Raw genomic sequence first — 14,412 nt, 5'->3', positions numbered from 1 at the left:
CCATAAAGAGTCCCTGTGGTTTTTAAAATTCGCCTGCCAATTGAAGTCTATGGCAGTTCGCCCGTTCGCCAACATTTGCGGAAGTTCGCGTTCGCCAGTCTCGAACGGAAAATTTTATGTTCGCGACATCACTACATTTGTGGCGTGCACTTCATATCTGAGAGTCAAATAGAACCATCAAATACTGCTGTGACGTAGCAGTTTTAAAAATTCACATTTTTTAGGTGCTAAATAGTACATTTGGGGCCTGCACTTCATATCTGAGAGTCAAATAGAACCGTCAAATACTGTGCTTACATCGCACTTTGAAAAATTCACATTTCTTTGGTGCTAAACAGTAAATTTGGGGCACGCACTTCATATCTGAGAGTCAAATAGAACCGTCAAATACTGTGCTTACATCGCACTTTGAAAAATTCACATTTCTTTGGTGCTAAAAAGTAAATTTGGGGCACGCACTTCATATCTGAGAGTCAAATAGAACCGTCAAATACTGTGCTTACATCGCACTTTGAAAAATTCACATTTCTTTGGTGCTAAAAAGTAAATTTGGGGCACGCACTTCATATCTGAGAGTCAAATAGAACCGTCAAATACTGTGCTTACATCGCACTTTGAAAAATTCACATTTCTTTGGTGCTAAAAAGTAAATTTGGGGCGTGCACTTCATATCTGAGAGTCAAATAGAACTGTCAAATACTGCTGTGACATAGTAGTTTCAAAAATTCTAATTTTGTTGGTGCTAAATAGTACATTTGTGGCCTGCGGTGCATTTCTTGCCGTCCAATAAACAAAACAAAAAAAAATTGTTGACTATTGGCGGTTACATTGTCGCCAGACATAAACCATCTGTTAGTTTGGTGGGTGAATGCAAAGAATGAGGAGAGCATCAAATAAGGGACGTGGCCCTGGTCATGGTGCTGCTGGTGTTGGTGGAGCTCCTGTTGCAATGAGAGGACGTGGTCGATCTGTGCCAGCTACACGCACAAGTGAAACACCTTCCTCAGGTGCGAGTACGCGACAGAACCTTCAGTGTTTTTTGGTAGGCCCGAATGCCGCTCTACGAATGGTGAGGTCAGAACAAGTACAGGCGATAGTAGATTGGATGGCTGACAGTGCCTCCAGTTTCTTCACATTGTCTCCCACCCGGTCCCCTGCTGAAAGCTCAGAGTTGGCACCTGCAGCCCATAGCCATCTGTCTTTCACCTCACCCCCTTGCAAATCAGCCATGCAGTCTGAGCCACAAGTCATGCAGCAGTCTCTTATGCTTTTTGATGACACTGCTGGCGGGGTTTCTGTGGGCCATCCACCTAGCCCTGCCCCAGAAGTGGAAGAGATTGAGTGCACTGATGCACAACCACTTATGTGTCAGGATGTGGACACTGCAGCACGTCTCTGATGATGACGAAACACAGGTTCCAACTACTGTGGCTTTCTGCAGTGTGCAGACCGGCAAGGAGGGCAGGGTTGAGGAGTGGGTGGAAGATGATGTGGAGGATGATGAGGTCCTATACCCCACATGGAATCAAGGTTATGTGAGTGACGTGTGCAGTTTGGAGGAAGAGACGGTGGTCGCACAGAGGCACCAGCACAGCATAAGAGGGAGCAGGGTGCAAAAGCAGAGCGGCCGTCCCCTAGACGGTACACCTGCTACTGCCCACCGCACTCAGGGACCGAGCACAACAAAACCAGCTCCAAAGAGTTCCCTGGCATGGCAGTTCTTCAGACAATATGCTGATGTAAAGACACGAGTGGTTTGCACGCTGTGCAATCAGAGCCTGAAGTGAGGCATAAACGTGCTAAACCTGAGCACAACCTGCATGACCAGGCATCTACAGGCAAAGCATGAGCTGCAGTGGAGTAAGCACCTCAAAAACCAAGAAAGGTCTCAGGCTCCTCCTTCCTCCTGCTTCCTCTTCTGCTGCTGTCTCGGCCTCTTCCTCCACCTCTGGAGTTGGAGTGGCACCTGCCACCCCGCAAACAGAGGATGTGGCAGCAACGCCACCACGTCCGCCACCGTCCCCAAGCATCTCCACACTGTCCCATGGAAGCGTTCAGCTGTCCATCTCCCAAACACTGGAGAGAAAGAGAGAAGTACCTCCCCTGTGGACGGGCATGGAACAACAGACCGATGAGTGGTTGTTGCCACTGAGCCTCAAGCCCGGCCTGGTGGTGTGCGATAATTGGCGAAATCTCGTAGCAGCTCTGGACCTAGCCGGTTTGACGCACATCCCTTGCCTGGCGCATGTGCTGAATTTGGTGGTGCAGAAATTCCTGAAAAACTACCCAGATATATCAGAGCTGCTGCAGAAAGTGTAGGCCGTCTGTGCGCTCTTTCAGTGTTCTCACCCTGCTGCTGCTCGCCTGTCTGCGCTGCAGCGTAACTTCGGCCTTCCCGCTCACCGCCTCATATGCGACATGCCCACAAGATGGAACTCCACCTTGCACATGCTGGAGAGACTGTGCGAGCAGCAGCAGGCGATAGTGGAGTTTCAGCTGCAGCACGCACGGGTCAGTCGCTCTGCGGAACAGCACCACTTCACCACCAATGAGTGGGCCTCCATGCGAGACCTGTGTGCCATTTTCGAGTACTCCACCAACATGGCCAGTGCCGATGACGCCGTTCTCAGCCTAACTATCCCGCTTCTATGTCTCCTTGAAAAAACCCTTCGGGCGATGACGGAAGAGGATGTGGCACAGGAGGAAGAGGAGGAGGAAGAGGGGTCATTTCCACAGTTATCAGGCCAGTCATTCACAAGTGGCTTGGAGGGTGGGTTCCTGCACCAGCATAGGCCAGGTACACAATTGTCCAGCCAGGGCACAATTGATGATGAGGAGGAGGAGGATGATGAGGATGAGGAGGAAGAACCATTTTCACAGCATGGTGGCACCCAATGCAGCTTGTGACCATTGCTGGAGCGTGGCTGGGGGTATACGGAGGACACAGACGATACACCTCCCACAGAGGACAGCTTATCCTTGCCTCTGGGCAGCCTGGCACACATGAGCGACTACATGCTGCAGTGCCTGCGCAACGACTGCCGAGTTGCCCACATTCTAACTTGTGCTGACTACTGGGTGGCCACCCTGCTGGATCCCCGTTACAAGGACAACGTGCCGTCCTTAATTCCCTCACTGAAGCGTGATCGTAAGATGAATGACTACAAGCGCACGCTGGTAGATGCGCTACTGAGGGCATTCCCAACTGACACCGGGGGCTCAGTGGAAGCACAAGGTAAAAGCAGAGGAGGAGGAAGAGGTCGCCAACACAGCTAGGGCACCGCCAGCACCTCAGAAGGCAGGGTTAGCATGGCCGAAATGTGGAAAAGCTTTGTCAGCACGCCACAACAACCAGCACCACCATCTGATATGGAACGTCTTAGCAGAGGCAGCATTTCAGCAACATGGTGGAACAGTACCTGTGCACACGCCTACACTTACTGACTGATGGGTCAGCCCCATTCAACTTCTGGGTCTCCAAATTGGGCACATGGCCTGAGCTTGCCCTTTATGCATTGGAGGGGCTGGCCTGCCTTGCAGCGAGTGTATTGTCTGAACGTGTGTTTAGCATGGCAGGGGGCGTTATCACAGACAAGCGCAGCTGCCTGTCCACAGCCAACGTGGACAAGCTCATGTTTATTAAAATGAACCAGGCATGGATCCCACCAGACCTGTCTGTACCTTGTGCAGAATAAATATTTATACCTAATAGCCTCACCCAGCCATTGTTATACTCAAGTGCACTTATTCTTTGTTTTCTTTTTTTATATGTCCCAATATTTTGGGGGCTACCCCAATTAAAAAAAAAAAAACAGAACAAACAAATAAAAAACAGCGTTGGCTGCCTCCTCCTCCTCCACCGCCGCTTCCACCTACACTGCCACGGTCACCTCCTCCTCAACCTATGGGTCACTTAGTATAAACTATGTACACAATAGCAGAGGCTTGTGAAGGCCTTTTCTCCATGCATCAGGAGTTAAGCTCAGTTTGTGAAAGAGATGAAAGAGAATACCCTGCACTCCAACCCTCTCTCAAATGGATAATTCTGGTGATCCTCCTTTAGATTTTGATTTATGTTCTTCCAAAGCTAAAATCAAAGATCCCATCTAGTGCTATTTTATGGCTCAGCTGTATTTTTATTTTCTTTGCATTTTATGTTATTTTAAGTGATTTCCCTATCCACATTTGTTTGCAGGGCATTTGTCCTACGCTTACCCCCATTTTACTTCCTTTTGCAGCCCTCTAGCCCTTTCCAGGATTTTTTTTAGAGGCATTTTAGTGCCCAAAAGTTTGGGTCCCCATTGACTTCAATGGGGTTCGGGGTCAAGTTCGGGTCAAGTTCGAGCCTGAACTCGAACTTTTTGTCGAAGTTTGTACAAACGCGGCAAACCCGAACATCCAGGTGTCCGCTCAACTCTAGTCAGGAATAAAAAGACAGAAATAATTTTATTACCAGACCTTAAAAAGGCCCGGTTTAAAGTAAAAATTAGAGAAAGCATAAACAAAAAACAAACCAAGATCAGGGTACAAGGAATATGGAAATATGATATTACTAGCCAATCAGGATTACAGAAGTCAGAAGAGTCGGTATAACAAGCCAAAACTGAAGAACCAGGAAATCAGGGAACAATATAACCCACTATATGGGGAACCAAGAGGAAACCAAACAGGGCAATTATAAATGAGGCAAAACTTTATTTAAACCTGATGGTGGACACTGATTGGTCCTCGTCACGCCTTGGACCTGGCAGTGCCATGGCACTGCCAATATTATAAATTACGCTATGTGTCATTTTATTATGAATAGAGGGGTGCCGCAAACGTGCCAGGTCCCTCTCTATATCACAATGCTGAATAGTTTTCGCCTCCCGATTCGGGAAGTTCTAATGCAAGCACCGATTGGGAGGGCTAAAGGACATCAGGATGCGGTGCTTCCCAAGCGATGCCCACAACACACTCATACAGTCCAGAGCAGCGCATTGATCGGGTAAGTATTGTGACAAGACACCAAAATAACTTTAGCTTACTGAAGCAGTTTTGGTGTATAGATCATGCTCCTGCAGTCTCACTGCTCAATTATCTGCCATTTAGGAGTTAAATCACTTTGTTTATACAGTCCTAGCCACACCTCCCTATATATGACTTGCACAGCCTTCCTAAACACTTCCTGAAACATAACCTTATATTCTAGGTTCCTTTATTGCACAGCCTGCTTAATCAAGAATGTCTTATCTGCTGCTTTGTTAACAGCCTTCTAGAGCCTGCAGGAGCCTTTGTGGATAAAATTAAATTTACAGAGCAGGAGTTATAAAATTGACATAGTAATCTGGTCCCACTGGCAGGCAATTGGATTTTCTATTGAAGTTGTGGCATGTGTATTCTTTTGATACATTTACACAGGATCAATTTGCCTTTACGGTGTATGATTTAATGATAAATATCGTGAAACTACAGATCTTGGTGTATCAGTGAGTATGTATGTATTTGTTTTATTTAACAGTTCTTATAAAGCACTTTTTAAAATGTAGTAATTAATCTTAGGTAGGGTAACAGTCAAATTAATATAGAAATGTGGAGTGCTATGCAAGACTATGCATGAGCTTGCAATCTAAAGAGATGGTGTGAATTGGGAATAAAAATATGGTAAGAAAATAGTTAATTACTAAGAATGTGAAGGCCGTCATAGAAAAAAAACTTATTCAGGTGGGCACAGATGAGAAGATGGTGAGATGGTTAGCAGCTAATTTCCAGAGAATTTACACAGATGGCAATTATTGTATTTAAATTAAAGCGAAGCAAGTGTGGGTGGGAAAATGTACTTAGTAAACATTATCTTTGTGGGGGGCAGCAGATTTGGGGTGCCCCTGAGGAGAGAGAGAAATACAGTCTGCTTGCAATCTGTTAGCTTGCACTTAAAACTCATGTTTTTAACAGTGTAGGAATTGGGACATGTAAAAAACTTCGAGGGGGCATAATTTGTAATCATTTTAGTCATTCAATTTAATTTACTTTAAAAAATCAGCATGTTATTAGCAAATGCAAACTATACAGTAAATGTTAGGTTACAGTTAACTGCGAAAGTAAGCAATACACATAATAATAATAATCTAACAAACTGATATGATTCTCGTTGGTACCTTTGCATGGTCTTTATATGCAGTAAAATATTTTTTGTTAAGGGCAACAGAGTAGGGTTACATCGCATTAGCTTATTATACCCACAAATATTGAAAATATTAAATGTCTGGTCCTCGTGTTCTGAGACTCGCTAAGTGAGCTGATCTCTTTGAATAAACATTTACAATTTCTACTTCTGGAATAAAAAAATGCTGCACATAAAGACTGAAGTGGTTATGGTGCTTGGAGTAACCTTATAACCACTTTACAACATTAGGACGTGTTATTACTTCCTAACATTACTAGGCTTTAATGTCAATAGGACGTATTGACATGTTTTAAAGTTTTGGTGTGAGCAGAGTTAAATCCCTGCTCACACTAGGGAACGCTAGGTATCAATTAATACCTGGTGACCCCCTTTGCCACTGGGGTTCTTTTTAGAGTATGCAGCGGGTTAAGTGACAGCAATGTGGTGTGAGCAGGGTGGTGTCCCTGCTAACACCAGAAGACTAGATATCTACAGATACCTTGGTCACCTCTCTGTCAGCTGGGGCCCCAAACTGACAGATGCTATGTATGCAGCATGGCTAATGCTCTGTTTTTTTGGTTTTATGCTGTTTTAGGGTTAGGGATAGCGTAGGATTAAGATTAAGATTACGGTGAGGGCAGGTGTATGGTTAGAACTGGTGTAATCATAGAATTAGGGGAATTGCTGGTATAGCATTGGGGAACTTGGTAAATGGTTAGTGTTACCTCTATATAAATCATTTAGCTCCTAGACAGGGGCATAATTAAAGCATTTGGCACCTGGGGCGGATCCTGCGCTTGGCACCCCTTCCCCCCCCCCCTCCAAAAAAAAAAAACCTGTGAAAAATGTTTTTTTTTAAACTTTGCAAAACCGCTGTCAGCCCCTCCTACAAAACCTGTGTCCTGCCCCACCCCCTCCTACAAAACCCCTGTCCTGCACCTTCTACAAATCCTGTACTGCCCCCTGTCTACAAAACCCCCGAAACCCCCTTCCACAAATCCCCCGCTTATCCCCCCTTATAAAGACTCCTGTCCCAATACAAAACCCTTGCCCCCTTCTACAAAATCCCTGCAGCCCCCACACACATTTACAGGCAGACAGTCACACACACAGTTACAGCCAGACAGTCACACACACAGTTACAGGCATACAGTCACACACAGTTACAGGCAGACAGTCACACGCACACAGTTGCATGCAGACAGTCACACATACAGTCACAGACAGTCATGCACACAGTTACATGCAGACAGTCACACATACAGTCACATACAGTCATGCACACAGTTACAGGCAGACAGTCACATATACATTGACACACACACACACGGCAGCAACAGGCAATCACATGCACACAGTCACAGACAGATAGTCACACACACAGTTACAGGCAACATCAAACAGTCACAGGCAGACAGTCACACATACATAGTCACATGCAGTCACACACACAGTTATAGGCAGACAGTTACACACACAGTCAGTTACAGGTAGTCACACATAGTCATAGCCAGACAGTAACGTACACAGTTACAGACAGACAGTCACATATACAGTCACACACACAGTCATAGCCAGACAGTAACGCACACAGTTACAGACAGACAGTCACATATACAGTCACTCACACACACAGTCACAGGCAGAGAGTTACACACACACACACACAAAGTTACAGGCAGACAGTCTCACACACACACACAAACACACACAAAGTTACAGGCAGACAGTCTCTCTCTCACACACACACACACACACACACACACACACACACATACACATACACACAAAGTTACAGGCAGACAGTCTCTCACACACACACACACACACACACAAACACACAAAGTTACAGGCAGACAGTCTCTCTCTCTCACACACACACACACACACACATACACACAAAGTTACAGGCAGACAGTCTCTCACACACACACACACAAACACACAAAGTTACAGGCAGACAGTCTCTCACACACACACACATACACACAAGGTTACAGGCAGTCTCTCACACACACACACACACACAGTCACACACACACACACACACACACATACACACACAGACACACACTTTTACTTACAGACAGTGGGCTGGAGGAGGACTGGATTCCCTGAAGTCATTCCCTGAAGCCTGTGGAGGAGCAGATATTACATCTTGCTGCACCTCCATGTGCAGCAGTAACAGCAGCGGGTAAGGGCAGTATTAAGCCCCACCCCTGCTGTCAGTTCAGCTCCGCCCCCAACCATGATAAGCCCCACCCCCAATTTTCCTCTGTGCGGCCAGTTCAGCTGCTCTTAGCGTCTGTGAGCTGTTCTGGCTGCACGGCACCCTAACTACCATGGGGCACTGTGTGGCCACAGCTCACACAACCGCCTCCGGCCCCGAAACAGGGTCATGGCACCCCCCACCCTGGTGGCACCCGGGGCGGACCGCCCCATCCGCCGCCCCCCTTATTACGCCACTGCTCCTAGATATATGTAACAATCAGGATTGATTTAAAATTCTATATCTGGGTTCAAGCCCTGCGTAGATTGGTACTACCCACACTGACACTGTCCCATTGAGAGCAGTGCTCCTCTTTTGTTGAGTGCCTGCTCTCAGTGAGACATCACACTTTATTAATCAGGATTGATACATTAATCTATGTCAAGCTCTTTCTATTTAGTTACACTAGATGTGTAAAAATTACTATAAACAAAAATGTGAAAACAATATTTATATATAGTAACGCCAAGCCTCCATAGCAAACCAGTAACCTATCTCATGCTGATTAATTGAAATAACAACAAAACAGCTGTCCATGAGTGGTTCACTGGCATTGCACCTCTTCCTGAGTTGTGTTTCAAAGTTGTTGTATACAGCAGACACATACTCCAAGGAATCCATGTATAAAGTGGAATTATGAGGCAAAAATGTGGATCTTTGTTGAGCTCATTTGCATACACCTACCCAGATTCCCTTGCAGTAGTGAGAGCACTGTTAAAGTGAGATTTCTGTGGTAAAGGCAAGTCTTATGGCTTGACTGGTGTGTGTATTTGTGTTTAACATTGCATTAACTATATATATATTAAAGTAAGAAAGCCCTTTCTGTCATTTAAAAGCCAATGTTGTAGATAAATGGGTGCACTTAAGGATAAAACCTTAATTATAGTTTAGCAAACACATTCTAGGTTTTGTTTTGGTTCAGACCTCGGACAATTGCCTCCATCCTTAAGGGGTTAACCACGGAATACAGGGACTTCTGCTATTTGCTGAAGTTAGTGCTTAATAACACAAGTAGGGTCCTCATTAAACAAGGGAAGATGATACTCAATTAATTAATTTTATGTTAGTAATTATGAACTGAATTATCATGATAAAGTTATATTACACTCTAAGACAATATAGCTGGATTGGATACATTCGTCAGCAGAGACATTCACAAAACGTTCATTCAAAATGAAATAAAATCCAGGATAGAATTGTCAATCTGTGACTTTTTCAGTTTGAGAATTTGTCAACAGCAGCTATTTACCCCTCAATTCCACAATTCAAATTTTTCTTTGCTGCAATTCACAGCTTTGTCATAAACCCCAAGTTAGCTATTTAAACCTCAAATGTTAAATTCCTGTTGAATTCCCTTTGAATTGTTGACGTTTCATGCGTTAGTGAAAAAACATGAAATTGTGCAGTTTGGCTTTAAATTTGGAGCTTAGTAACAGTGACAACATCATTAAATCTACTAATGTCTGAGTGATAAACGTGAACCAAACAGTGATTTTTAATTTATATGCTAAAGTACCTTTCTTTTAGCAGGAGATTAAAATATAACGCTGGATGTTACAAAATAAACCCCACCGTATTCTCTCAGCAGAATGTTAAAATAAAAATATATTAATTATGGATTTGTCTGCCTCTATGCAGCAACCAGCATATGTTGCTGTGTCACTCTAGCTCTAAAAACTGACGGGTGCCGAGGTTCCCTTTGAGAAAAGCCAGTGTTTGTGGAAGGGTTGTTTGCTGAAATGATGCTTGGTGACAGGAAACAGCTGAGCGATAGCTCAGAGCTAAAGAGAACTCTGAGAGTCGAGAAAAAGTGATGGGAACATTAAAAAGAAAAATGAAGTATCCATATACAAACTAAAAATAAGATACAGAAAATCCAATCTTGAATACGGATTCGGAGCGGTGGAAGCTTCCATTATTAATGTATAGGGTCACACTGAGACTATTTATCTACCATATATTACCTAAGGCTTAAAATATTTGCACAATACACTAAAAGTAATGTGTTGTGTACATTTCTGCAGAATTATTTCTCCCGTGAAAATACAGAAGAAAAAAATACATATTCTGCGTAGCCCGAGAAAGGAAGACGATATTGATGGAATTCATGTTACAAAGATATTGATACAGGATTTTTCTGCATTACCATTCAGCAGCGACAGCAAAACTCTCCCTGTGATTAAGCAGGTATGTTCGCCAAAGGCTCATAAATCCTTTATTGCTGACTTGGCTAAAGTAATTCACCTAATACATATTAACTGGGATGATATTGGCTTACAATCAAATTAAAAACATGATGGAAATTTTTTTTTTTTTATAACATGTTTGTCTTGTTTATTTTAATATTTTCATTTCAGATAAATTGTACCATTTTGTGTAAGAATACAAATTGAGTTGTATTTTTTTTTTATTACTATTATTTAATATTCAATTTTTTTTAAAAAGATTTGCCTTTTTTTTTCATATGGTTTATTTGTGCAGGTAAGGATGTCTGATAGCAAGAATATTAAATTCCTAATTAAAAAAATGTTTTACAGTCAAATATCTTTTTAACAGATACATTGCACAAATAAAAAAATATGCAAAATGTGTAGAAGGTCCATGTAATCATCAGTCAAAAATAGCTTTGCTCGTGCTTCAAGCTTAATTGCCGAAGATGAAAGTTAATTGGGAGTTGTCATGGCTACCTGGACCACACTTATCATAAAATCACTGCAGAGTTCTTTTTAGGCCTTGTGTTAGGCCTAATAGTAAGTATTAAGGAACACTCCAAACACAAGTCTGGAGACTGTCATAGTTGTGACAGTTCAAAAAAGTGCCAATTTCATTAGATGTGAACATTTTTATAATTGAGGGCAGATGTCAGATACATCTCCCTGGCTGTCACTCAGAGAACCAGGGAGGTTTTCTTCCAATCTTGTTAGCGCCACAGAGCTACCGCGTTTCTGACTTCACCCCCTTCGACAAAAAAAAAAAATATTTGTAACGCACCTCTGTCTGTAACACGCCTCTGATTGGTGTGTTCCCTGGATTGGGATACGAGAGAGGGTTGCAAAGGCTGCAGAAAGCAGGTCAGCAGCTTCTTCAAGCTGTTTTTTTCATATTCCCCCAAATAAAACACGGGGAAAATTGCATTTTTTGGAGGATATATCTACTAAAGTATATTAAATAAAACCATTTTTAGTGGAGTGTTCCTTTATTCTATTTTTTTTTTTGTAATGAGCATAGACCATTACTGTGTCTAAAGCAAATAAATGCTGATGTTGAAAATGGCAGATCTTAGCATTCAAGCTGTACAGACACTACTCAGGGGGGGCTCCTGCTCTTACTTATGGATTTGGCCAATTTCTTTACCCTGGCTGTGATACCTCAATGGCAACTTGCTTAGTATCACTCCTCCATGAAAAAGGCCTAATGCCTTTTTTGTTCTGATGGGCAAACAGGCACACCTCTGATCTGGGGCCTACATTGTCTTCCTGTCGGCCAGCAGTTATGTGAACAGCTTTCAGACTGTCTCTTGAGCACTTAATGTCCTCCCTGCCTGAAATTAGTTACCAGGCACCAATCACACACAATGGTGCGAAGATCCCCAAAACAGCAAGCAGACACATCTAAAGGTACACACGATGTTGGTACCATGTTCCAGTATTCTGTTGCTCCCATGATGGCCGCCCAGGTGGACCAGGAGACCTACTCCTTCAGTTCTGAGATCAACTCAGAGGACCCAACTGTAGTGATGCAAAATGCAGTGCTCATACCAATAGTAGCAGAAGTTGATACCCAAACACTGGCCGCAAAACAGGATATCCATAACTTACTACAGGATATTAAAAAGTGTTTTGCAGCCAATCTAGAGCTGTTCAAAGTTGATTGACTACTAAACTAGAGGCATGTGAGTAAACCAGTATCCACTTGGGCCAAGAGACATCAACTATCAGAGAATCAGTGCAACATGTCTAAACATCCCAACATCCCGATTCGCCAACTCAGTGAAGCGTGGGTGGAATACCGGTGGTCTACAATGAGGTTCTTGACTGTAACCAGGGATCGGTTTATTTTGCAATTATCATTTTCTTCGGAGGCCACAGCTTACCTCAAAGCAATGGGCCTCCCTTCCAGACCTCAGGAATCATCTGTCTCCGTTAGTCCCTACCAGTGGGATCCTAGGAAGGTAACTCTCTTTGTCTCAAGACGAGGAGAGGAATCGACTCCAGTGACTTGAGCCACTGTCTGTTCTATCTTTTTATTATATGTTTATTATTTCTTGTTCTTGTCTCTTACTTCAGTAGATGATAACCAAGCTACTGTAGTATATATTATACTCTGATTATACATATATAAGAAACATAAATACTCCAGAGGAAGAATAATCCACTGTTTAGTAGACAATACCATCAAGATCAAGCAACCTGTAACCCTTACATGGATTAAAGATCGTCAGTATTTACAAAAAAGACCCAAGAGTGCATCTTTTTTCTATATAATTATCTATGAGCATTGGATTGCACCAGGGCATTTTTACTATTATTTATAGGAGTAAGGGTGAGTGCCATCAATTGTGATGTTTATAATTGTGGGTGTTTGCTACACCTCTATGCGCACCCCCTCACAGATTGTCTACTAAACAGTGGATTACTCTTCCTCTGGAGTATTTATGTGAGAGCCATGGAAGATTTTCTGGCCAAAGCAGGAGCTTTAATAGAATCTGCAGAAACCCTTACTATTTCGGATGAACAAGCTAGTGCCATTCTTTGGCCACAAACTTCGGGTGAATTAGCACATACCAATTCTGTACATGATCTCTACAATGATTTAATTAAAGTGAAGAAAAGAGAAATAGATTTAGACCTACATGGGGTCTTTATATCAGACTACCATAGAGCAAGAAGGATACCCAGAGGCTTTAGGGTAAGGAATGCACCTACCAGGACGGCAAAACCCTGATTTCTGTAGGAAATGGATGCAAATATCTAACAAATGTTCACTGGACTGGATGGTCATTGTAGTGGAGGAAGTTGGTAGAGAACTCATATTTGTAAAACAGTCTATACAAAATATAGAAACAATAAATACTACCATACTACAAGCCTCCACTGCAACCGTCCAAATGCTAAAGCTACAAGATGAATTAAACAAATACAAAAATGAACTCATTTACTTTAAAAAGCAGAAATTAGAAAAGGTGAATAATGATTACAAATACCATCAGGTATACAGATGGCTGGGAGGTTCGCAGGATAGTTATAGATTCAATACAAGATTCAGTACCAAAATACGATTGATGCTAGCTCTGGTGACTCAACTTCTGATCCTGACACTAGGGGTGATAACAGGGCCCAACCTGGGGCCAATTTTTTAGAAGGAGGTCCACAATCAAGAGAACCACCAGACATGCCCCGAATCAATACCAGAGGTGCAAAAAGAACCGCCCAATACGACGAGGACAGAACAACTGGAAAAAATACAAATCCGATTGGTAGACCCCCCAGAATATGGAAATGACATCCGTATTCAATTTGTCAGACAAGATTTTAAATGCTGACCACTATTCTGTTTTGAACAAAGGACTATAATTCGTCCCAGTCTCCAGACCAGACCCTTTCCAAATGGAAATTGAAATCTACAAGACCCAACGTACACTCTATAGCAACGAAATTAGGAAAGACAGTACAGTAGAACCATCCCATCTATTTTTTAAGAAATCGAATAAAGACATTCAATCCTTCTATCAAAACCTTTATCCAGACTTTAAAAGCAGACACAGAACCAATGCTTAAAAATCCTCCAAAATACCATCAAGATCAAGCAACCTGTAAACCTTACATGGATTAAAGATCGTCAGTATTTACAAAAAAGACCCAAGAGTGCATAATTTTTCTATATAATTATATATATATGTATATATGTATATATATATAAACACACACCATTAACTTGCTAATGGCAATGGGGTTCACTGATCTATCAGTATTAGTCAAGTATTACTTTCTCCTAATTT

General features: G+C 42.7%; 1 protein-coding gene across 1 annotated transcript in view; it reads left to right on the top strand.

Annotated features, from left to right (window-relative positions):
- LRRIQ3 (leucine rich repeats and IQ motif containing 3) overlaps positions 1-14,412 on the top strand; it is a 61,838-nt gene that overhangs the window by 19,463 nt on the left and 27,963 nt on the right. The window contains exon 5 of the mRNA XM_063427224.1: positions 10,439-10,601. Coding sequence (XP_063283294.1) covers positions 10,439-10,601 — 163 coding nt within the window. The remainder of the gene's footprint in view (positions 1-10,438; positions 10,602-14,412) is intronic.

The sequence above is a fragment of the Pelobates fuscus genome, chromosome 7 (assembly GCF_036172605.1).
Source record: "Pelobates fuscus isolate aPelFus1 chromosome 7, aPelFus1.pri, whole genome shotgun sequence".
NCBI classification, from domain to species: Eukaryota; Metazoa; Chordata; class Amphibia; order Anura; family Pelobatidae; genus Pelobates; species Pelobates fuscus.
Note: the sequence above shows the minus strand (reverse complement) of the source record. Positions and strands in the feature narration are given on the sequence as shown.